Raw genomic sequence first — 26005 nt, 5'->3', positions numbered from 1 at the left:
TTTCCCTTCTACCCCTATTCCCTATCTAGAAAGAATTGTAATGCAATAATAATAATAATAATAATAATAATAATAATGAGAGCTCTTGTATAATGGCATAATTTGGCATGAACATACTTTATATACAGAGTTACGAAAAATGATGTTGTGAATGCATAAATATAATTGTAATGCATTCCGCTATTGTCATGTAATAATAAATAGTTCATGAGCACTCTTAGCTTATCATGTTGCCTAGTTCTGTTTAAAGTGAGTCAGCAATCAATCAAATACACCTTTGGTTTTTCTGGTAAATGACAATTTATGAATACATCCTTTATATGTGTGTTGATTAAAATGCAAGTAATTTAGCAATTGTTTATTATTGGACTTTTTCCAATGATGTTATTACATTTTTGAATGGGTATGTTTTGGCAACTGGAACTGCTGGATATTTTAGAGTTTGATGTTACCACATTCAACAATTAACTAAAATACATATATTTCAAACAAACAAACAAAAAATCAATGCAGTTAATCTACTTCATGAAATTACCATCCTAATGTCAAAACAATGCAAAAAATGAGGCATGTAAAGTTAAAAAATGACTTTTAAAAATTAGAAATAAGGGGCTGAGGCTGTAGCTCAGTGGTAGAACACTTGCCTAGCATGTGTGATGCACTGGGTTTGATCTTCAGCATCACATAAAAGTAAATAAACAAAATAAAGGTGAAAAAAAGTTAGAAATAAAATCTAATAGGTTATCTGTTCAAGAACATGTGAATGTGAACATTTGTTAAAAAGTATGAAGTACTAATTAAATGTTTGCTATTAATTTTGTATTCTTCCAGTGACTAGTTTTTGAACTTATGAGATATGCCAGATACTGTATTAGATAGTAGTAATAAAATGAATAGTTTATAATCTAGAGGGAAAGAGACAATTACAGTATGAACAAATGAACCATTCTTGGAGTAGAGCTGGAATGCATTAACCTTTCCCTTGTTAATAAGGATAAGTATAATCAAATGTAGTGTCTCATTTAGTTTAAACAAAGTTGTGCATATTATGACTTTCTTGGGTAATTTTATGCTAGAGAATAATTTGAGTAAGATTATTAAAAAGCAGTCTTATTAATATGTGAATTCAGTGCTCTGTTGCTCAAAGCTGTCTTACCCAATGTTCCTTGCTTCAGTTAATGACACTACTGCTCATGAAAGCCATTAAGATAGAAACCTAGGAGTTATTTTTTGTACCTCTTCCATCTCTGCTCCCCTTTCTTACTCCCCCCACATCCATATCAGTATAATAGCGATAGGTGTGGGCTCCATGTCAGTTGGGCCTTTGACACTCACTAGCTATATGATTCTTAGCAAGTTATTAGCCTCTCCAAACCTCCATTTCCTAATCTGTGTAGTCCCTCCTTATCCATGGGGGAAATGTCCCAAGATCCCCAGTGGATTCCTGAAACCATGAATAGTACTGAACCTTATTTATACTACGATATTTCCTATACAGACATACCTATGATAGATTAAATTATAAGTTAGGCATGGTAAGATATTAACAATAACTAATCATGTAACAGAGCAACAATAAACTGATAAAAGTTATGTGAATGTGGTTTCAAAATATCTTCTGTACTTATTCTTTTTGTGATGATATGACATGATACAATGCCTACGTGATGAGATGCAGTGAGATGAATGATGTAGGCACTGTGATCCAATGTTAGGATATGAACGCTTCACTTATGTAGGGATTTTATTTCAGGAATCTTCCATTTAATATATTAAGACTCTTATTGACCATGTGTAAGTGAAACGCTAGCAAGGGCAACTGTAGGTAAGGAGGGCCACTATAATTGAGATGACAATAATGTATACTTTTTACAATGCCTAGCTCTTAGCAAACACTCAGAAAATGTTAGTGATCACTCATTATCCTTAAAATATACCACTAAGTCTTTTTGATTTGTTTTCCCAAATATATTGCTAATCCATCCATTTCTTTCTTCACTCTCCCATCTTATTAGCACAAATTACCACTACCTTTCACCTGTGCTACTTCAGGTTTCCCCACATCATTTTTGTTTCTCAGATCCTCACTGTAACCACAGCAATTTTTATTTCTTTTTAAATATGTAGTTATAAGTGGACACATATCTTTATTTTATGTGCCTCTTGTATGCTAGGCAAGTGCCCTACCTCTCAGCCACAACCCCAGTCCACAGCAATTTTTCTAATATACAAATCTGATCATGCCACTTTCCCTTCAATGTCTTCCCATTACTCCTGATAAAAGCCTTGGTGCAATGAAAACAGCTCTACAACCATTGGCCCCTATCTCCCTCACAGCTACATTGCCACATCTGCACAGTGCTCCTTTCTGCCCACATCTTTCTTTCCAAATGTTCCTTCCTCTGTCTTGCGCTTTCTTCTTTCTAACTCGCCGCTACTCTACCAATTCCTGTAGGGTTTCACTCAAATACTTCTCAAGAAAACTTTCATTTGTCTCTAACCTAGGGCAGGTCACCCCATTTTCCACATTTCTACCTCTTTAGACTTCATACATTAATAATAACAATAATTAAATGTGAAATCACTTGTTTAATATGTGTCTCCCATCTAGAAAAAAAGGGTTGAGAATTGTAGAGACTTCCTAATTCACCACTGGATAGCTGATGCCTAACAGAGTGAGTGTTGAATGAAGAAATGTGGTTTTCCCTATTTCAAAGGTAAGAAAACTGAGGCTCAGGAAGGTTAAAAACAAAAAGAAAAAACCCTGCCCAAGTCATAGTGGATAAGCTTAGCAATTATTAGAATAGCTCAGATGAGGTGATTTAAACTATGTTCTTTTCACCAAAGCACATGAGTAAGAGTACTTTGCCAAATTTAGAGGTGGCTATCAGAATAGAACTTACTAACCAAATTTTCTCCATTGAAAAGTTTGGTGACCATCTAAAATTATGTACATTTTTTAAAAGACCTTCTCAAATGATAAAATTTAAAATATTGTAAAATTATTTTTGTATTATTCTTAACAAAAGGGTCATAAAATGATGATATTCAGTTAGTTCAAGGCTATAAATTTAACTGAACTTGCATACAATTATTATATTGATTGGTATAAAATATATTACATAGATACATATATTCATATATATGCATAATTTTGTAATAAAACATCTTTCTGAAAATAGAAAGCAATGACATTTTGGGTATTTGAGTATACAGATCAAGTACAATAATTTAAAAAAATGCATGAAGTAAATAGAGTCAAATAAGATTTATCATTTTTCCCCACATACTGGGAATTGAATCCAGGGCCTAGCATGTACTAGGCAAGTGCTCTACCACTGAGTTACATCCACACCTCTTCTGCTTTTTAAATTTTATCCTGAGACAAAGTCTTGTCAAGTTACCCTGACTGACTTCAAACTTGTGGTCCTCCTGCCTCAGCCTCCTGAGTAGCTGGAATTACAGGCATGTCACATCTTATCTGGATAGATTTATAATTTTTTTAAAAAGTCAGTCCTTCACTTACACATTAAAAAATGGAAAACAGAAAAACAACTTCAGCTTTTAAGTATGATCAATTTTCATACATCCAGGCAAAGATAATATATTGTACTCAATAAAAATATATGAAAAAAATACATGGTCTGGAGGCAGAGGAGAAAACCATAGATGGGGAAAGGCATACTCTAACAGGGTTAATGACACTTTATAATTAAAAATATATATATATTATTTAACTGTCCTTCATTTAATATGAGTAGATGTTACCATTTACCTTACTCATATACACTAAGAAGGCCCCTGGATATTTTCTACATAGTGAATCTTCATGTATTTGAATATGCTATTGAAAGAATGCTGAGGGTCTTCCTTCTTTTACTCTCATTAATTTCAATCAAATGAAAACCAAAGTCTCAAAATTAGTTAACACCTAGTTGAGTTTTATTTCTAAGAAAATCTCAGCAGCATAATTTAAGGAAAAAGTGCAATAAAACAAATTTCCAGCAATGGTATAGACACAATATATATATATATATATATATATATATATATATATATATATATATCATGATCAGGTTTTAAAGAAAACAAGACAAACTGGTTTAAGTTTCTATAGGATAATCCTATAGTACATTTAAATTGACAAAAAGCTTGGTAATTTCATTTCACATATGAAATGGACCAAGAAAAAAAGTTTAGGATTAATTCCTGGTGGGAAAGTTTGCGTGAGATCATCCTAAAATATATTTTGCCTGTCTAGGGGAAAAAAAGCAACTAAAGGAAAAAAAAAAAGTAAGGTCAATTAAATAAACCTAGGATGTAGGCAATAAACTCGATACTCTAGAAATTTTCAAATCTTTGTTTTAAGGGACTGCCACTGTGCCTAAATTCAATGTAATCATTATTATATAATTCAGTTGAATGTTTTCATTCATGTTTACTAACAATTTTAATGTTATTATGGAAAACTTTTAAATTATTGATTTTTCCCTAAGTGTTTCAGAGTTGTTTAAGTTTATTACTGGTAAGACATTAAAATTATTATAATATTCTACTCAGTTTCATTAAGAAAGTATTAAACACCTGGATGACTGAGAAGACTAACCATCTAAATTTTAAGAGGATAGTGATAAGACTGATGCAAGTGAAAATGAATAGTATAGTTTACATATAGATTGGTTATCCAATTTGGTAGCCTGTAGCCATGTATAACTACTGACAATGTAAAAAGTGGCTCGTTTGAATAAGGAATTAAATTTGAAATTTTATTTAAATTTTAGCATTAATAATTTAGATATTAAAAACTCTGAAACAACTTGGATATGTGACTCCAATTTTTCAAATGTAAATTTTACAAATTCAATAGAGACCAAGTATTTCTCATAAAAATTTAGTATTTGAATGGAGTCATAAGTATAAAATACTTTACATATATTACTTGCATTGTAATTTTTATTTATTTTAATTTTTTATTTGTTCTAATTAGTTATACATGACAGTAGAATGCATTTTGACACATATATAAATGGAATATAACTCCTCATTCTTCTGGTTGCACATGATATGAATTACATATACATGACCACTTCTACTGGAAAATACTAATACAGATTTTAAAAAAAAGGCCTACAAAATGTTCTATTGCTATAGCTCTTGGGTCTAAGAAGATATCACTGTTAAATGCTTGTGTAAAAATGATTTAACTCAGAAACTTCTGTTTTGAAAAACTATAACTGGTATAATAACCAAAAAGCAGCTAGAATTACCTTTTTGTCTTCCCATTCTTTGACCGTATTCTGCCCATTTGCAAATTGCAACACACCTCCAGTGCCAGCAGATAACAGTGGAGGTTGAACCTTGCTAAGAATCTTTGAGCACAGCCTGAGAGAATCTGTGAGCTCAGGTAACCGCAATGTTTGGAGGTGGCTTGTCAGGGCAGAAATCATCCTGAGAAGCAACTGGGGCAAGTGTTCTGTCTGGATTTCAATATAAGTCTCCTGGGGAAAAAAGTGAAATAAGAAATAATTAAACATTTATAACTTCAAAATCATACTATTTTTCAATCTATACAAATTCAGCAATAATTTCACTCATTTTACAGATATCATGCTCTTAATTAACACTGTATAGTTAATTTATTATTGATGACATAAAATTTCTATCCCCAAATTCTCAATTTAAGTATTTCAAAGCATATGTTATAAAATAACCCCAGTTTTATCTGCTATATTATTGAACTTATAACAAAAGTGAATAGAATCAGTTAAAAACAAAACAGGCTGAATGTCATACCTGACACAGCACCCTCATACTTCTAGTAGGCTTCAAAATGAGAAAGCAAAAAATTGAGGAGAGAAAACATAAGGGGAAAAGATTTCCAACAGTCTTCATTTAATAGAAAGAACCATTAATGAATACAAATGCAGCATTACATTACCACATACTGAACAGTTAAGATTTTATAACATGCAGTTAGAAAGTATATTCCATGTATTTTATATACATATATACACATCAGAGGACAAAACACTTGACAATTTTATGAAAAAAAAACTATATACAAGGGAAGTAAATCAATTTAATTTTAAAGATAAAATTTATTTGGGGCTGGAGGAATAGCTCAGTGGTAGAGCACTTGCCTAGCATACATTAGGTCCTGGGTTAAACTCAACACCATAAAGAAGAAAAAAAAATGATGAAATTTATTTGAAGATGAGATTTTATCTCCAACATGAAATATCTGGACTATGGTTTTAGATTTCCTTGATATTTTGTTACCAAGGTGGTCTTACCAAAGAAACTATATCCAACAAAAAATCCACCAGTAAGCAGAAATTGGTCAGTTGTAACTCAGATGACTCACTACTATCTCCAGGCCCAATCTGAAGTCTGGCGTGCAGTGTCCTCCTAAAAGGACAAAATTCACTTTATCAAGTATACTATCAAGTGATATTAATACATGGACAATATCAATGTCTTTCTAATGAGAGCCAAGTCAAAAATGGGTCATGCATGGTAATTGTAATGTTCTGGTTATGACATATTCTCTTTTCCCTTTTACAGGACATTACTGTACCTCTGTGGAGAATTCTCAAAGCAAGATTCCTAGTTCTAACTGAAACTCCTATCCCGTACTTTCCGGTATTCTGGATGGATCTTACTTTTGGGGACTTATTTACCATTGCCCCCACTATAGACATCATCTCCTAGTTAAAAATGAATTATTTGCTAGTTGATGTCTAAAATTAGGGGCTTTGTTTAAACCATTTTGTCCTCCTGGACTACTATCCTCCCCAACTTCATTCTCTCACATCTAGAGTGTATCTATCTTTTCAGGTCTGAGAATAGATGTTACCTCTTCCAGGAAGTCTCTTCTTATCCAAGTAGTAGAGATCATTCCTCCAACAAACATTCATATTAAATGATATTAATCCTATATTACCATACATTGCCCTATACTCTGAAGATACAAAGAATATGATATAGTCCCTGCACAGTAAGAAATATAAGCACACAGACAAATGACTACATCAACATTGCAGGAGTAGTTGATTCTGATGGGTGATGTGAGGCAGTCAAGGAAGGCTATTGAAAGGTAGGTGACTTCTGTGTAGGACTTTAGCAATGGGTGAAGAGGGCAGAATATTTATAAAGAATAGCAAAAAAATTCAGCTTCATAAAAGGTAATGTGCGTTCAGTGAGTAGTTCATGTTAGCTCAAGATGCATGGATATGTGTCTGTGAACACAGAAATAAACAGAAGGGTAGATGTATGTTTGTGAACATAGAAGGTAAAAATCTAGGGTAAGGTCAGGTAATAAAAATATATTCATAATTCCTCTGCATTTCTATATTTTAATCTGAGGCATTTAAAAATTTTAATTTAATACTAGGAATATACATGTGCATGTCTTACTTGACCCATAATAAGATCTTTAAAGGAGGATTATCTATATGCCTACTATAATGCTTTTCACTGGGTGTTCAACTCTGCCAAATGTGAAAGCAAACAACCTTATAAGTCATTAAAGAAATTCACAAATAACAGTAACATTTATATCTTGAAAGACTCTTAAACCAAAGATTATATATGTTTACTTTCTGACTATGTGCTCCCTGAGGCTTGAGAGGTTAATTTGGTTTTGAGAGGATTTAAACTAGAATCCAGTTAGATTTTACTCTGGTTTGTTAGCATTCTAAAATTTTCAAACCATTTTTTTTTTAGGTTTTATATCCTAAGAGGTATTGCTTACCATTGACAATATGGGCTAATCCTATAGCTTTAAAAACACAGAAACGACCAAGGGAGTTTTAATCAAAGTGTGCTTCAGCACACTTTCCCAACAGCATACCTGCTATCTTCTCTCTGACAAACAAAAGCTGGATTACTTACTATAGGCTAGAGAGGTAAAATCTTTCATCTATACTGGTAAATGACTATCTCATCTTTAAGCTGCTTTCTAATTCTAAGATTATATGATCAATGATTTTTTATCCTAGAGTGACATGGTAGAGCCAGATTATGGCTAGTACATAATTAATAGTTTTCAGTAATAGAATGTATTATTATCATTAGAACATTATTATCATTAGATTGAACAATTAAAAAAATCAAATGTTGGCATTGGATGTTATTAAATAGTTTAACATACCTACAACATTCTTCAAACCAACGAGCAACGTAATCCCACATATAATAAGGTTCAAAGGAATTAAAGAGAAGGTTGGCAGTTTTAATCAGCTCTGCTGTTTTCTTGTTTTCCCTTAATTTACTAAAGAAAAGAAAAGAAACAAAAACTAAAAAATATTAATATTTGTTTTTCAAATTTAAATTTGAGTGCAATATTATTAGGGCACACATACTCCTAGGTAGCTACTAGAAAATGTGCTAGTAAAAGGATTGCAACAAATCATTTTTATCTATTACACTCCTGTTACTTTCTACGTAATTATTTTTCACACTTTTGAGTTTTCATAATTCAAATGTATGATCAAGATCAGAAATTAGGCTTGCATAATTCTCTGCATAATAAAAACTACAAAAGAACAGGAAATTCTTTTAAAACTTTTTAAGTGCATAACTCTTAACTTTGCACCAAACTTTGGCACATCAGTAGTAATTTGATTTTAACAGCCTTGATTCTGAAGAACTTTGCATTCTTTCCTATGCTATTTAGGAATTTCTTTTTTTAGTTAGTTAATTTATTTTAATTAGGTATATGTAAAAACAGAATGCATTTTGATTCACTGTACACAATAGCAGCACAACTTTTCATTTCTCTGGTTGTACACAAAGTAGTGTAACATCATATGTGCAGTCATACATGTACCTAGGGTAATGATGTCCATCTCATTCCACCATCTTTCAGGAAAGAAAGGGAAAGTTTATTTTGATCAGTTTCACCCTTATTATTATTCTTACCTTGAAAACTAAGAACAAATAGGACTACTATCATAAAAAGCCATTATTATCGAAATTTAATGAAGGAAAAATCATTTTGTTATTTCAAATGGCTACCCTTAGCCCTTCAGACTATTACTTATCTATTTTTCTCCTGCAATAGCAATAAAATACTTTAATATTTTAACCCTTTCTAACAATTAAAAAATGTTTTTATAGAGTGAGATACTGTAAATACAACTAGTAGGTGACAGCAGAAAAGACTAAAACTATATTGGGCACGATCAATTCTCAGGTAGAGTATGGAATATAGTGCTAGGTTCATCATTAACTTTTCTAACTAAAATAAAGGTTATTGTAAGGTGCATGCCTATAATACTAGTGGCTTGCAAGGCTGAGATAGGAGGATCACGAGTTCAAAGCCAGCCTCAGCAACAGTGACGCACTAAGCAACTCAGTGAGACCCTGTCTGTAAATAAAATACAAAATAGGGCTGGAGATGTGGCGCAGTGAAGTTCCCCTTAGTTCAATACCAGTACCAAAAAAAAAAAAAAAAAAACAATAAAAAAATACAGGGTTTTATAACATCGGAAATAAAAAACTGTCTTAAAATGCTTTTATATGCAAATAAAAGTATGCTTTAGGAAAGTCTAGGGTATCTCTTAACACAAAGGAGATAACAATGAAATGCAAATTAAATAATGTATAGCCTTAGAATTTTTGTCATATTATAATGACAGATGTTACTAGAAAAGAAGTAGTTTGTTCAAGCAGAGAAGAAAAAGAATATCAGCATGTATTCTGTTACTGTCTTTGGGAACAGGATGTGCAAATATTATATTATTTGTCCCAGGCATTAAAAAATATGTATTTACCTGAAAGAAGAAATAAACTTAAAATAAGTGAATATCCAGTGGCTTTTTATTCCATCTTCCTCTTTTTGTGATCGTATAATCTGAGTATGTCAAGTCACCAAGAGGCACTATCTTATACAAACAACCAGGACTGGTTACCAAGCAAGATACAACTCCCTTTATTAACTGACATGTGGCACTCTCCTGTGCATCTGGTAAATGTAATCTCTTGGAGCCAATATATGTACATTAACTGCCTAAATCTAATTTGCTAAACTGGTGTGATTAAAAGCAAACTCTGGAATGTGGTGGTTGTACTGTCATGCTTAAAGTTCTGCTTGAATAATGAGGCCAGTTAATTAGGATACTATATACTATTAAAATATAGTGATATTTTAAACTTCATTTTACTCATCAAACATAAAGTTCCACCAGTTATTACTAGTACTTCAAGTTACATTGACTGAGTAGTATCTACTTTATCAATATTAATAAGTGAGGATATTTTTATGTCATGCTGAATTTTTTAGTAATCTACCTGCTTAACTGAGCATGATCCTTGCTGAAGGGTGGTTCCATTTGAAGATCCAATTCTGCTTTGCATTGAGAATATAATGTTCTAAACACTTCAATCAGAACATCTTCTAGAATTACAGGTCCTAAAATAATAATATACAAATTAAAGACAGTAATTAATTAGCAATGGCAAACCTTGATTATCTGGAAATTGGCCCAATTAAAAGATGATTTAAAACAAACATTTTTAAAAAATTTATATTCAGAATCTAAAATTAACTTCACAATTTGAGAAACTTGTTAACAAATAATGGAACATATGTCTATTTAAAGTATAGATTCACATATTAGAGAAATGACAGAACCAAGACAACTAGTTTGGTCAGTTAATAGTTCTGTTTACTTGGATAAGTTATTTAACTTCTTAGAGCTTTAATTTCCTATTCTGAATAAGGATAATAAATACCAAACTTAGAAGGCAGTTTTAAGAATTAGGAAAAATATTTATATACTAAGGGGTATTGGGCTACTCCTTTGTAAGGTACAAGCATAGCTCCCAGAATATATTTTTTATTCAGTAAAATAAAACTGGCATTACAACTATTAATTAAATAATTGTAAAATACATAAAGCTAAATTTTATTGCTATAACAGATGCCAATTTCCTTTAAAATTTTTTCTCAGCTTCATTATAATACCTAAAATGTAAACCTTCTAAAGCCACTGATTGAACTTGTTATTTTTATATTTTAAAGTATTCATTTTTCACTTTGAGACTTGATGAGTTTTGTCCTATTTGCTAAAACAGCTGTATGTAATTTGAAGAAATTACATACTTTCTGATTTCATTATTTATAATATTTATATTTTTATTAATTTCTGTCTCAAATATAATAATTAACTTCCCAATAGATCTAAAATATAACAAATATACAGTGAAGAAATGGACAACAGAATAAAAAGCATTGTGGGGAAGAGGAGAAATATAATAAAAATATTTCTTCTTCAGTCCTTGAATTTCATGAACTACCAGTTAGTTACAATAGATCAGAAATTATTCAATTTCAGTTATTTAATAAGGATTAAGAAGAACTTGAATAAAACATCTTGAAATCATAACTCTTCTGCTACATATGCAGCAAAAAGTACTAGGTCTGTTGATAATATACAGGCTGTATGCATACTTGTAATCTCTTAACTTTGAAGAATGAACTTTAGAAAAAAAAAATTTGAGAACTTGTATTTAAAACCCATCAAAATACTGCAATTTTCCTGTGGGGTGTGGTGGCACATGCTTGTAATCCCAGAGACTCAGGAGGCTAAGGCAGGAGGACCATAAGTTCAAAGACAGTCTTAGCAACTTAGTAAGGCCCTAATCAACTTAGTGAGACTCTGTCTCAAAATAAAAAAATAAAAACAAATATAGCAATTTTCCTAATGACTTTGTCTTAATTTTATTATGAAGCAATATAAAACTACCACATGTCATGTTTAAACAGCAGTATATATTACCTAGCTCAGGTTTGTCCAGCAAACTGATTAAAATACGAAAAGGTTTTAGATCCTGCATTAGAGTGCTCTCTTCTCCAAATCCATTCACTTGTAAGATTCCCACCATTGCCTTTAAAACAGAAAAGTACACTAGTCATTTAGTAACAGAAAATTTTTAAAGAAAAAATATTTTAAAATATAACCACATGCGGGCTGGGGATGTGGCTCAAGTGGTAGCGCGCTCGCCTGGCATGCGTGCGGCCTGGGTTCGATCCTCAGCACCACATACCAACAAAGATGTTGTGTCCGCCGAGAACTAAAAAATAAATATTAAAAATTCTAAAAAAATATATATATAACCACATGCAATGGAGATTTATATATCTTCCTGCTTTTGTGATACCTTCTTCCTCTGACAGGAAGAAAAATGCTATTTTCATCTCTCTGGAGAGAAGAAAACAGTGGATACATTTTCTCTAGGAAAAAAAGTAAAAGAATCAAAAATAATCAAGAAAGACATATTCATGAGTTGAGTGTTTGCCCTCCCAATAAAATGTTTCTTTTTAAGATCATGATCTCCAAACTAGGCCCTGTCATCATGGCATTATCTGCTGTTACACAATTATTTTGCCATTAGTGACTCAAAACTCAGCATATAACCTCATTAAAATGCTTCAGATATCATGAATTTTCTCAATTTGAGATATCTCTAATACATAAAACTTAAATTAATATGAAACAAATCTATGAATCATTTTAACTTTCCATTATAGTGGCAATTTTGCCACATTTAGATTCCTGTTACAGCCCAAATTTCCTGGGGCTTTTTAGAAAATAATACAGGTCTTAGCCTACTTTTGGAAAAGCTCCAACTTTCAGAGGCAGAAATGTGAGAGGATGCAACTATCTTTTAAAAGTTATGAAAACAACAAAATAAGGAGACAAAAAACCTTTGGCCTTATATGACAGTGTAGCTTATGATTACTGATTTTATTGTAGCATTATCTCATTATAGTCTCATTATAGTCTATTAGATTATTCATAGGAAGTTTCTGAGTCTTGTCTCTGCCCCTTCAACTATGTATTCAATTAAGCAAGATTTGTCTGATTTTTTTTTTTTTTTTTTTTTTTTTTTTTTAGTAACTTTAGTGGTTACCGAGTAAGCAAAGAACAATGAAAGCACTTATTACCTGGACCAACAATTCTTTTGAAAAGGTAGTGAAATAGTAAGTGGCATGTTCTTCAGGATTACTGTGTCTTGTGCTTCTGGGTCCTATGATAGCACCGTTGTTATCAAAACCTCCATGAAAATAAATCACAAAATGAATTAAAATGAAATTCTCAAAACTGTTGCTTACTAAACACCAAAACAGCAAATATCTCAAAAACAGCACTAAGCACTTACCAATTAGTAGCCCATTCAATGTCAGCAAGAGAGATCATTTTAGATAGTTTAATAAAGGAAAACCAATTCAATATATAAATTTGATAATATTCTTCCAGAATTATTGTCCACCCCCCAAAAAAAATTTTTACTGAGATTGAAATAACTGAAGACTCACAATATCTAATATAATTAAAATTATGGGCTCTCATTCCTAGCAGTAAGTTGTGTGGACAGGCCAAAAATTCACAGAAAGTATAAAAGATCAAAGAGTATGTTTTATTGCCTGATTGGGAGACCTGTACCATATGTGAGATATTGGTATTTACTAGTCCTTTAATGACTTGAACATTTTAAAAATTTTGTTATCATATTGATTATGGATTCAAATAGCCTCTTTGACTAAGAAGCTTCTGAAATTTCTTCATATAATACACCAATGATAGTTCTTTTTTTGTGCACTTACAAGAAAAACATAGTTTTTTTTCACTTGGGACATATATACAATTTAATAATAGTTATAAATGGAAACTCTCCCTTCACCTTTTCTCAAATACGACCACAAACATCAAATACGTACCAAGAAGCCATGCATAAAGTCTTCTGTTCAGGGACATATCCCTCCTTAGTACTACATGAAGGGCTGCTGACAAGATCCTGATCATATCTGGTCGAGTAGCCTGAAAAAGTTTGAAATGTGGTTGTATTTAATCATATATAGAAGTATATCACTGTTTTTCTTCCTTAAAAAAATGTTCTGAGCATTAGAGTGTACAAAGTATTCTCATATAACATTATTTCATTTGGTCTTTCAAACATAGGAATCGTTACTTCCATTTTACAGATTAGAAAAAAGGAAGAAATTTAGGAAACATCATTGTTTAATTTTTTAACTGAAACCACAATGGAAAATTAGCAAAATCTAACACAAAACAGGGGAAATAAAGCAAGATGGGAGACTGACAAGAAAATCACATGCCAATTAGTGTCGTCAACTAACTCCTTAGAAGGTCACTGCCTTCATCAATTCTAAGATCTTTATTTCTTCTTTTCAAAAATTCTACTTGTAATATTTCAAACATACAAAAATACAGAAAACAATATAATGTACCTTCTCTGCAACCAATCATCAAGGTTTAACCAATTTTAATATTTTTTCATTTTTCCCAGATTTTAAATAATTTTTATCCCTCTTTCCCAGAGCCATAAAAAAATGATGAAAGGAGATGTGACTTCAATTAAAAGAGTAAAAAGTTGAAAAAAATATGGAAGTCAGATAATGACTTTGCTGTTAATTTTTTGAATATTACTATATAATTACTTTAGAATAGAATCTTTGAATTAGAAGGTAATTTAGAAATTGGCTAGTTTAACATTCACTCTATAAATCAAGGATTGGAGCTTCCCAGGGGCCAAGTGCTTAGCCAAATTCAAATATCTGGTTAGTGTCACTGATGCATAGACCAGTAAATTGTTTCCTATCCCATGCTTACTGAACTGGAAATAACTGAGATGTTACAGAACATATATCATTAACAGTTAGTGTTACTCCTTTGAAAACAAATCATCAAATGATCTATGTAACTTTCAAAGTATCCCTGGGCCCTTGGGAATCTCTAAGACTATTTCATTTCAGTAAACCAACGAGGTATTTATATCCATACATAATCAATGAAGCTACACATACTTAGAACAACATCAAGATGTTACTTGCTTTTTTTTTGCTTTTGGTGTGGACATTTGCCCTGATCACGCAATAAGTAGGTTAAACAACTGGCACTCTTAGTATAAAAAAAAAGTACAGTAGCATTCACCCAACTTGTAATCATCATATGCTTATTGCCATATTCTTAAAGTCAAAAACAAAAACAGCAAAGTAGGCTCATTGTGTAGCTCAATGGTGAACATCATTACCATCATCAAGGCCCCAGCATGCATGTATAAACATGCAAAAGCCATTTTAATAATTCTTTAAGAATGTTGTTAATGAAACAGCAAATATTTGTTTCATTAAATATTGACCCTTGAGGATATCTTTTAATATTCTGTTTAATGAAATGTGAAATACACATAAAGCACTTAAGTATGATACTTGTCTCAAGGACAAGCTTTGTGAAACTAAGTATTGTGAACTAAACTACCAACTTTTTCACAGAATACCATTTTTAACTGAAAGAATGACTAATCTACACATGATGAGTATTTAGAATTTGTCATTTGGCAGTCATTTTTCAAAAGTGATACAGTCACTTCAAGGAAAATAATTAAGTTACAAACAATAAAATTTGAGATTATATGAGAAAACTCAGAATTTTATAAAACTTGTATTTATGTTGAAGTTGTATTGTTTTGAAATGAAGTGGTTTGAAAGCTTTCCATTATTGGGCTCAAAAGTTTCACAATACCTAAAATGTCTACTGACAAGATTAATAGTAACAACAATAAGTATAATTGATATTATATAATGAAATATGTCCACATTTGGAATGTCTGAATAATTCTCTAAATTAGGATTTTCTAAATAAGCAATCATGATGTTACAGATATATGAGTAAATGTTCCAATAAAAGTGCAAGATAGACAAGTGAATTTCAATGAAACAGAGTATGTTGGCATGTGTGGCGGCACATGTTTGTAATCCCTGATGCTTGGGAGGCTGAAGCAGGAGGATTGCAAGTTCAAAGCCAGTCTCAGCAACTTGGTGAGGCCCTAACAACTTAGTGACATCCTATCTCAAAATAAAAAAATAAAAAGGGCTAGGGATGGATGTGCCTTAGTGGTTAAGTATCCCTGAGTTCAATCCCTGGTACCAAAACAAACAAACAAACAAACAAACAAACAACAACAAAAACCAGAATTTGTAAAGTTCATTGATAGTTTTAGACTCCATTTGCAATAATTTTTAAAAGCTATAGTTTCTCAAATTTTGGTGTAATATCAAAGAATATGCAACTTTAAAAGGATACTATTGAAGTACTCCTTGCTTTTTTTTTTTTTTTTTTTTTTCTTTTTGGTACTGGGCATTGAACCCAGGGCATTTAATCACTGAGCAACATCCCCAGCCTTTTTAAAAAATTTAGAGACAGGGTCTCAATAAGTTGTTGAGGCTGGCTTTAAACCTGTGATTCTCCGGCCTCAGCCTCCTGAACCACTGGGCATATGCCATTGTGCCTGGCTACTTCTTGCTTTTCTAACTACATATCAATGTGAGAGCATATTTTTCTTCATATACTTCAAACAAAGGAATTTATATCACAGAAGCAGGTATAAACTTTCTGCTTTGTGCTTTTAGGCCAGATATTAAAGAAACTGGCAACAAATATGAAACAATGCTTCCCATTAAGTTTTTTTTATATGTGGGAACATACTTTCAAAAACTGTTATGCTAATATAATAACATTGTTATTGCTATTTTAAAATAAGTTAATGAATATTTTTAATTTGCCAGTTTTAATTTTTAACATAAATACAGATAGTTCTAGCATATATAATCAAAAGATATTTAGAATCCTCAATATTTTTTTTTAATATAATGGGGTACTGTAATCAAAGCATTTGAGAACTGATGATTTGTCTATTCAATATCAGATATGTGGTTTATGGATATTCTCACAAAATTTTTTAAAAGTTCATTTCCCAATCTTATTTGGGGAAAAAAAACTACTCTTAACAAAGCAAGAAGTAGTAGATGTTTGTCAAAGGATACAAAATTTCAGTTAGACTGGAGGAAAAAGTTCAAGAAAACTACTTGTAGGACATGGTTATTACAGTTAGTAACAATGTATTATATTTTTGAAAATTGAATAACAATGTATCATTTTTCAAAATCACTAAGAAGATTTCAAACGGTCTCAATACAGATAATGTTAAGGATATGAACTAATAAATTCATGAATTACTTTGCTTTAGACATCCTATAATGTATACATATTTTGAAATGTTACACATAATATATATATGATGTTGTCAACAAATACATAAGGTATAAGAAGTCTTTTATTTGGGAGGGTGGTTCTTGAGATTGAACCCAGGGTCCTGTACATCTATCACTGAGCTACACACCCAGCCAAGAAGTAATTTCTGATTACTACTGACATTCCACACACTTGTACTATATATATATATATATATATATATATATATATATATATATATATATATATAAAACTATTATAATTTCAAAGGTGTATATACTAGAGAGTCAAGTCAGCATTTCATGAAACAAGCTCAAGTCTAATAGTCTAGTTGTAATATAATATCTATCATACTTTTGGGATAAAGAAATACAGGCTCTATTAAGATACAATAATAATTAATACTTGGTAAAAGTCTATTATATGCAAGATATAAAAAGAGGTAGACTAGGAAAAGAAGATGACTCAGGTAGACTAATATTTGGTATAGCAACAGGGGTAAGAGTATTAGAATTGGGTTCAGTAATGGGGAAAAGAATATTAGAACTAGGTGTGTACTTTAAAAAAATCATATTCAACATAACTATGTTTTTTATGTAAAAAAAATGTAGAAGGTAAGGTTTGAGAAAATCTTGGCTAGTAGGAGCACAAAGATGGTAAAATAATAAAGTAGTAAAGGAAGTACAAGCTGAAAAGGTTTAGAATCACTGATCTAGTGAGGTTATAAATTAAGTTCTTACCAATTTAAGTCTACCAAGACTTAATTCCTCAGATCCTGTTAAGGAACCCATCAACTGAGAGATTATTAATATTGACCATTTAGAAGGGAAGAAAATTCAAGAGCACAGGTCAATAAATTTTTTTGATAAAGAGCCAGATAGTAATGTATGTTTTAGGTTTTTGGACCACATATATTTTGGGGGTATTCTTTGTTTTCTTTTACAAGATATTTTTTCAATTTCAATTTTGATTGGTTATTTTTAGTTACACATAACAATAGGATTTATTCTGACATAATCATAAAAGCATGGAATATGATTTGTTCTAATTCAATTCCCCAATATTTCCCCTTTCCTTTGCCCTCTACCACCTATTTTCTTTCCCTCTACTGATATTTCTGCTATTTACTTAATTTTTTTGTTAATGTCTTGTGGATGTATATATACTGGTGATGTTCACTGTGGTATATTCATACATGCACATAGCATATATGTGGTATATTCATATATGCACATTTCCTTCCTTCATTCTCCTTTATCTACTCTCCTGGTCTCTCCTTCTCCTTCTCCTCCTCCTCCTCCTCCTCCTCCTTAAAAAATCACCTCCCTCCTTATTTAAAAGCTTTTAAAAAAATTAAAAACTCACTCTTACCTAGTGGACTATTTGTCCACACCTATACTAGAGCATGGGCAGGTTTAGAGTATACTGAAATTTTCTAGTAGGGGTTTCTGTGAAAAGCTCAAGGGCAGAATAAAGGTTCCTGGTTAAGGGGTGAGTTTCAAAACAGAAACTAGAGGTGGTTTATTTCCCAATTAGTGACAACATAGACAATGAAGTGTAAGTCTTCAATTATTACTTGATTTGAATAAATAATAATAAACTAACAAAAACAAGTAGAATGATAAAGAAAAAATTGAGTAAAATAACACAGAAAAATTAGCCAATGGTCATTATGAAAATCACAGTAGTCTTTTCTGCTAATTCCTTTTTAGAAATAAGCTTACTTTTTCAAGGTAGAAATTCTCTGTATCTTATTGCTTCGTTTAAGTATATATTTCCTCTACTCTGAATGCTTACATTCTGGTGCTCTAAATCACTCATCAAAGTTAAAAATTAAAAAAAAAATATTTAGATCATTTCTTTGAAAATAAAGACAGATTAAATTAAGCTCCAGTAATGGAAACACTTTGTTATGATTTGACAAGTCAGTTACTCTGATCTGAAATAAAATTATTAGCAGATATCACTGTGACTAAATACTTGTCTCTCAAATTATACCCAACTCTTCTATGGTTCTGGTATGAATCCTCAAATCACCAGAGCAAGATAAGGCAACATCAGACAGATTGATATTGGCTAGATAAAAGCCTGGGTCAGAGTATTGGCTTTGAGTTAATAATGAGCCCCTCTTGCTTTTTTTTTTTTATTGGTTGCTCAAAACATTACAATGATCTTGACATATCATATATCATACATTTGATTCAAATGGGGTATAAATTCTTATTTTTACCACGTGTACAGATTGTAGGATCTCATTGGTTATACAGCCACGTTTATACATACTGCCATACTAGTGTCTGTTGTATTCTGCTGCTTTTCCTATCCCCTTCCTATCCCCCCTCTCCTCCCCTCCCCTGCATCATCTCTCTCTACCCTCTTGCTTTTTATAGAACTTTGAAGTATTCAAATTCAATTACCATATTCTATCAAATCAGAAAATCTATTTTTCTTCAAAATTTAGATATCAAATCAGAGACACTGCGTCTGATAGAAGAAAAAGTTGGCTATGATCTACATATTGTGGGGTCGGGCTCCAAATTCCTTAATAGGACACCCATAGCCCAAGAGTTAACAACAAGAATAAACAAATGGGACTTACTTAAACTAAAAAGTTTTTTCTCAGCAAGAGAAACAATAAAAGAGGTAAATAGAGAGCCTACATCCTGGGAACAAAGTTTTACCCCCCACACCTCCGATAGAGCCCTAATATCCAGAATATACAAAGAACTCAAAAAATTAAACAATAAGATAACAAATAACCCAATTAACAAATGGGCCAAGGACCTGAACAGACAATTCTCAGAGGAGGACATACAATCAATCAACAAGTACATGAAAAAATGCTCTCCATCTCTAGCAGTCAGAGAAATGCAAATCAAAACCACCCTAAGATACCATCTCACTCCAGTAAGATTGGCAGCCATTATGAAGTCAAACAACAATAAGTGTTGGCGGGGATGTGGGGAAAAGGGTACACTTGTACACTGCTGGTGGGGCTGCAAAATGGTGAGGCCAATTTGGAAAGCAGTATGGAGATTCCTGGGAAAGCTGGGAATGGATCCACCATTTGACCCAGCTATCGCACTTCTCGGACTATTCCCTGAGGACCTTAAAAAAACGCTCTATAGGGATACGGCTGCATCAATGATTATAGCGGCACAATTCACAATAGCTAGACTGTGGAACCAATCTAGATGCCCCTCAATAGATGAATGGATAAAAAAAATGTGGCATCTATACACAATGGAGTATTATGCAGCACTAAGAAATGACAAAATCATAGAATTTGCAGGGAAATGGATGGCATTAGAGCAGATTATGCTAAGCGAAGCTAGCCAAGCCCTAAAAAACAAATGCCAAATGTCTGCTTTGATATAAAGAGAACAACTAAGAACAGAACAGGAAGGAAGAACATGAGGAAAAGACTACAGTAAACAAAGACAAATGGGGGGAGAGAAACGGAGAGAGAAGGGAAAGCACATGGAAATAGTAGGAGACCTTCAATGATACATAGAATTATAAGAGGTTATGAGGGGCAAGGGGGAGGGAAAAAAAAGGGAGAGAATTGAACAACAGCAGGGGAGGTAGAGAGGGAAGATGGGAGGGGAGGGGAGGGGAGGGGGGATGGGAGGGGATAGGAAAGGTAGCAGAATACAACAGTCACTAATATGGCATTATGTAAAAATGTGAATATGTAACAGATGTGATTCTGCAATCTGTATTTGGGGTGAAAATGGGAGTTCAAAACACAATTTGAGTCAAATGTATGAAAGATGATATATCATGAGCTATGTAATGCTTTAAATAATCAATAAAAAAAAATTTGCACAAATTTTCACTCCTAAAAATGGACTTGTAGCAAGGGTGGTGGCATGTGCCTATTATCCTAGTGCCTTAGGATGCTGAGACAGGAGGATCCAGATTCAAAGCCAGTCTCAGCAACTTACAGAGTCTCTAAGCAGCTTAGTGAGATCCTGTCTCAAAATTAAAAAAAAAAAAAAAAACCACAAAATAAACAAAAAACAAAAAAACAGGTTAGGAATGTGGCTCAGTGGTTAAGCACCCCTGGGTTTAACCCCTGGTACAGATATACATATATATGAATGAATAAGTAAATAAATAAATAAAGGAACCTATTTTTTTTGCACATGCTGATTTATAAAACAAAACACTCTGCCATGATACCTTTAAAAAATAACCATTCATCATGGATCTGATTTTCTATGAATGCCTTGTATTGATAGTAGCAATGTTTTACCTGACTCATGTGGAATGGAAAACAGAAGAGTATGAGGTCCAGTGTGCTTCTCTGTACAAGTACACTTGAGTCCTGCACCGAAGTACTTACTGCTTCTACCTGAAATAAAATAATCTTTATCACCTTTTGTCTGTTATGCTGGGAAATTTGCCATAAAAAATGTAACAATTCTTCATTTTCTCTAATACATAAAAGTATGCTTCTGAAGATCAAAGAGGTTACAAACAAATGTTTACAGTATTAGTATTATATAACCTGTGGGGTTTTCTAGTAACTTCACCAAGCAATCCCTAACATATGTCTATACAAATATCTGTATGCAAATGTTTATTGTAGCTTTATTAATATTTGCCCCAAATGGGCTCCAAGTTAAATGTCCATTAATCAAATTGTGGTACCATCTTACAATGGAAGAATATGTAGCAAATCAGTGATACATACAAAAGCATGGATGAACTCAAATGTTAAGAAAAGTGGAAAACAATACTTGAAGGCTAAACATAGCATGATTTCATTTATATAGCACTCTGGAAAAAGCAAAACTATAGAAACAGAAAACAGAACAGTGTTTGCAAGGGCCTGGTGTAGAAGGAGGGGACCAACTAAAAAGGGCATAGAACTTTTGGAGATGACGTAGTATTCTGTATCTTGATTGTAGCAGAAGTTACATTATTTTATGTGTTTGTCAAAATTCATACAACTGTTCATACAGAAGGATTAACTTCAGTGAACGTAAATCACACTTTAATCTTGAAATTAAAAAGCATAAATAAATATTCAATGTGATTCTTTTCTACTATCTTACAATGTCTGCTTTAGTACTACATCTGTCACTCAAATCCCATGCAGAATCTGTCTACGTTACTTTATATAAAATTCATGTTTTCTTATAAGGATTGAAGAAAAGGCTCATCTTGGAATATAATAAATGTAACTATGTTAACAGTAGTTGGATCAGTTAGTAAGATAATAATAATAGTACCCATTAATTTGCTGAATAACAGATAATAGAGATAACAGACATAAATAACAATTCTTATTCATGAAAATATTAAGCTTCTTAAGATCAATAATTATTGATAATTTTGATCTTTAGGGATTTTTGGTAAAAAAATGTAAGCTCTGTGAAAAATAGAAATTTTATTCATTGAATAATCCTCAACATCCATGTTGAATAGTGCCTGGCTCAAAAAAAAAAAAAAAAAAAAAAGTTGTGAAACGAGCAACCACAATATTAGACCTACCATTAGCTCAATATCGCTACCAATTATATAAAGTTGATCTTCCATAGAAAGCTTCCTGTTCAAATGGGCGAGCACATAGGTAATTCCAGGTAAACGAACAGCAGGACTGGTGAGAAGGCTACCCCAAAGAGCACTGTAGAACGCTGACTGGTCTACGGCAGCGGCAACCTTTTCCAACAATGTGTTTGTTCTTAAGTAACAAAATAAAGTGGTGTAAGAAAGGAAATATTTAATATCACATTAAAGGATATCAATTATTTTCTTCCAAAAATGTATGAAAGCATCTATGCTGTACTCATATTCTCCACTCTGGAAACATGTGTGATAAACAGGAAGAATAATATTCTTCAGAGTTAGAGGACTAGATTAAGCCATGGCTCCACTATTTACTTAATCTTTCTTTAGTTCAGTCTTCTCATTTGTAAAATAAGAACAATAAAAACACTACCACAAGTCTATTTAATGTCATTAGGTTGTTAAATTACTCTAATAAAATACCATATACACATTTTAGTTAATATTAAACCAAGGTAGAACATATCTTTTATTGTCCTACAAAATCTTAAGACATTTTCAAATGTCTTTTTTTTTTTTTTTAAAAAAAATCACATACTATATAGTTCATGATAGCTTTAATGAATCAGACCTATGAAATCAAAGGTGCTTTAGTGCTTTAAGAACTGCATAAAGATTAATTACTTGTTTTTAATGTAAGATAAACCATGTAATACATAAAGACTATTAAAGTATTGTCAAATCAAGAGATAACACTGTAATCTCTTTTGGTCCCAACTTATCTAAGCATTAAAATAGTAATGCACCTATGAGTCTCCCTTTTTCCTTTCTTTCTTTCTTCTTCTTCTTCTTCTTCTTTTTTTTTTTTTTTAGGTACCTGGGATTAAATACAGGGATGCTATACCACTGAGCTAAATCTGCAGCCCTTTTTAAAATTTTGAGACATGGTATCACTAAAGTTCCCAGTTTGGCTTTGACCTTGTGATTGTTTTGCCTCAGCCTCCTGAGTAGGTGGGATTACAGGTGTGTGCTATTGTACCTGGTTTACAAACCGCAGAATATTATAATCAGAAACAAAACTGATTTATAAAGGAAATAATTCCATATTAAATTTCTAAAATTATAAGCAAAACTAGTTAAATTTAAATTAAATTTAAAGAAAATAATAACCTTTGAGAATAAAATTATTTCTTTCAAAGTAGCCTACAAGGTAATCCAATGTTTTCAGGGTTAGATTCTTACTATATTATGGGAGTACATAAAATACAACAAAATAACTGGTCAGTGCACATGAATAAATTATTTAAATTTTAAATAATCAAGTACACTCAAAGTAAATTTGGCATTTTCAATTTTTCCTACCTAACTGAGTTTATTTGGTAAGAATATCAGTGATGAAATAGTAAAGATACTTTATGTTCATTGTCTACAACTATTAGCTATCAAAAAATTATAACAGGTTCTAAAATAAATCAAATCGTTTTCTTTGAAAAGCTAAAATATCAAAGAGTATCATGTCAATACCTAGTAAAATAGCACTATACTTGATATTAAGGCTATTTTTTTCCATTACCAATTTTAAAACTTTTGGTATAGTTTTGGACCATAAAACTTTAGGACCAGTTTTCCATTCTTTTCATTAATTGAAATGTTCTGTTAGCTGGGCAAAGTGGCACATGCCTGTAATACAAGCGACTCAGAAGGTTGGGCAGGAGAATCACCAAATTTTAAGTCAGCCTGGGAAATTTAGTGAGGCCCTAAGCAACCTAGGGAGATCCTGTTTCAAAAAGAAAAAATTAAAAAGGACTGGGATGTAACTCATTAGTAAAGCATTCCTAGGTTAAACCTGTAGTACCCAAAACAAAAACAACCACTCTTGATAAATATCTTCTTATTTTAAATTTTGAATCACAGAAATAAGAGAAAAAGAATACTAATTATGAATCACAATTTTTTGAATAAGTTATATGTGCAAGGCACTGGACTAAGTGATTTCATTATTATAATAACACAGTAAAATAAATATTAGATAGATGAATAAGTTTGATAGATGAAGAAACTATTTTAAAAGCTTTCCTAAGCTCATTAGGCATGTATACAGGCAAGATTTAAACCCAGTCCATCTATCTCCTACATCTGTACTTATACCATAGAGCTATACTTTCAGTATGTTATAGATATAATAATTTTATTGCTATAGAAATCTTAATGTGATATAGAAATCTTAATGTAATATACTGAAATATCTAGAAGTAAGACATAAAATTAATTTTTATGATGTTAAAACATATGTATGGATGCTTGCTAACAAATGCATGATGTAGATTACATAGTTGTACCAAATACCAGTTTACCTCTCATAGTACTCTGATCCTTCTTCTAAGCCAGGGAGAATACCAGTTAGCAACCCTTGTAGACCAGGCTTCAGTGTTTTACCCAAAGGCAAGTAATATATCTCATATAAACTGAGCAAAGTTGGTTTCACAGACATGGCAGCATTTGCAAGAAGAGGAAATAATCCAGAACTATTTAAAACAACAACAAAAGGGGGAAGGGGAAAAAGTAAAATAATGACAAAATATCAGTTCATTTGTAATTATAACTCTATATAAATCTTTTATGTTTTGAAGAAATAGTAAATATACTGGCTGCTTTAAAATGATACTATAAATTGAAGACTTCTACATACATTAAACTAAACCAGTTTTCTCACCTGAGCTTCATACTGAAGAACCCAGGAGCATCTTAGCTGTTTGATGAAGTCCACATATTTCATAATTCCCAAACAGAATTCTCCCCTTTTCACTAAAACCAGTTTCTTACTATAATACTGCCATTTCAAAATACTGTTATCACCATCTATCTGGCTCACTCTAGACCCTTTAAAAAAAAAGTCTTCCACTCCAAAAATCAATCATCAGGTTTTCTCTCCATATCACACTCCTTGATATTTTTTTTTGAATATAATAAATTCTCTTTATCTCTACCAGACACGTACCTAGAAGAGACCACCATTATTTTATCATCTTAATGAAATTGTTGGTCTCAGTTGAACTTTCATTAGTTTCCTGTTGCCACATTCCTGTTGGCAATGTGGCCTTATCTTAAGATTCGGCCACAGGCTGGGGATGTGGCTCAAGTGGTAGCGCGCTCGCCTGGCATGCGTGCGGCCCGGGTTCGAGCCTCAGCACCACATACCAACAAAGATGTTGTGTCCGCAGAGAACTAAAAAATAAATATTAAAAATTCTCTCTCTCTCTCTCACTCTCTCTCCTCTCTCACTCTCTCTTTAAAAAAAAAAAAAAAAAAAAAAAGATTCGGCCACTGCATGCTTCTGTACACCCCATGTACACTCACCAATTTTGTCCCTCGCACCCTCTACTCCAGCTATACTGGATGATTCCTCACTGATTTCTTTACTTATATCC

At 32.1% G+C, this 26005-nt stretch overlaps 1 protein-coding gene across 9 annotated transcripts in view; it reads right to left on the bottom strand.

Annotated features, from left to right (window-relative positions):
* Window positions 1–26005, bottom strand: part of DOP1A (DOP1 leucine zipper like protein A) — a 120846-nt gene that overhangs the window by 55912 nt on the left and 38929 nt on the right. For all 9 annotated transcript variants that reach the window (XR_014022110.1, XR_014022111.1, XR_014022112.1 and 6 more), the window contains exons 4-13: window positions 24932–25102; window positions 22563–22752; window positions 21319–21417; window positions 13727–13826; window positions 12953–13062; window positions 11784–11892; window positions 10294–10414; window positions 8153–8272; window positions 6294–6408; window positions 5268–5498 (exon numbers count right to left, since the gene is read on the bottom strand). Coding sequence is in view for 2 of the 9 variants with exons in the window: in XM_081295169.1 (XP_081151295.1) it covers window positions 5268–5498; window positions 6294–6408; window positions 8153–8272; window positions 10294–10414; window positions 11784–11892; window positions 12953–13062; window positions 13727–13826; window positions 21319–21417; window positions 22563–22752; window positions 24932–25102 (1366 nt within the window). In the remaining 7 variants the exon portion in view is untranslated. The remainder of the gene's footprint in view (window positions 1–5267; window positions 5499–6293; window positions 6409–8152; window positions 8273–10293; window positions 10415–11783; window positions 11893–12952; window positions 13063–13726; window positions 13827–21318; window positions 21418–22562; window positions 22753–24931; window positions 25103–26005) is intronic.

The sequence above is a fragment of the Spermophilus citellus genome, assembly GCF_964194105.1.
Source record: "Spermophilus citellus genome assembly, chromosome: 5".
NCBI classification, from domain to species: Eukaryota; Metazoa; Chordata; class Mammalia; order Rodentia; family Sciuridae; genus Spermophilus; species Spermophilus citellus.
The sequence above is the reverse complement of the archived record's forward strand: the minus strand, read 5'-3'. Positions and strand labels throughout refer to the sequence as shown.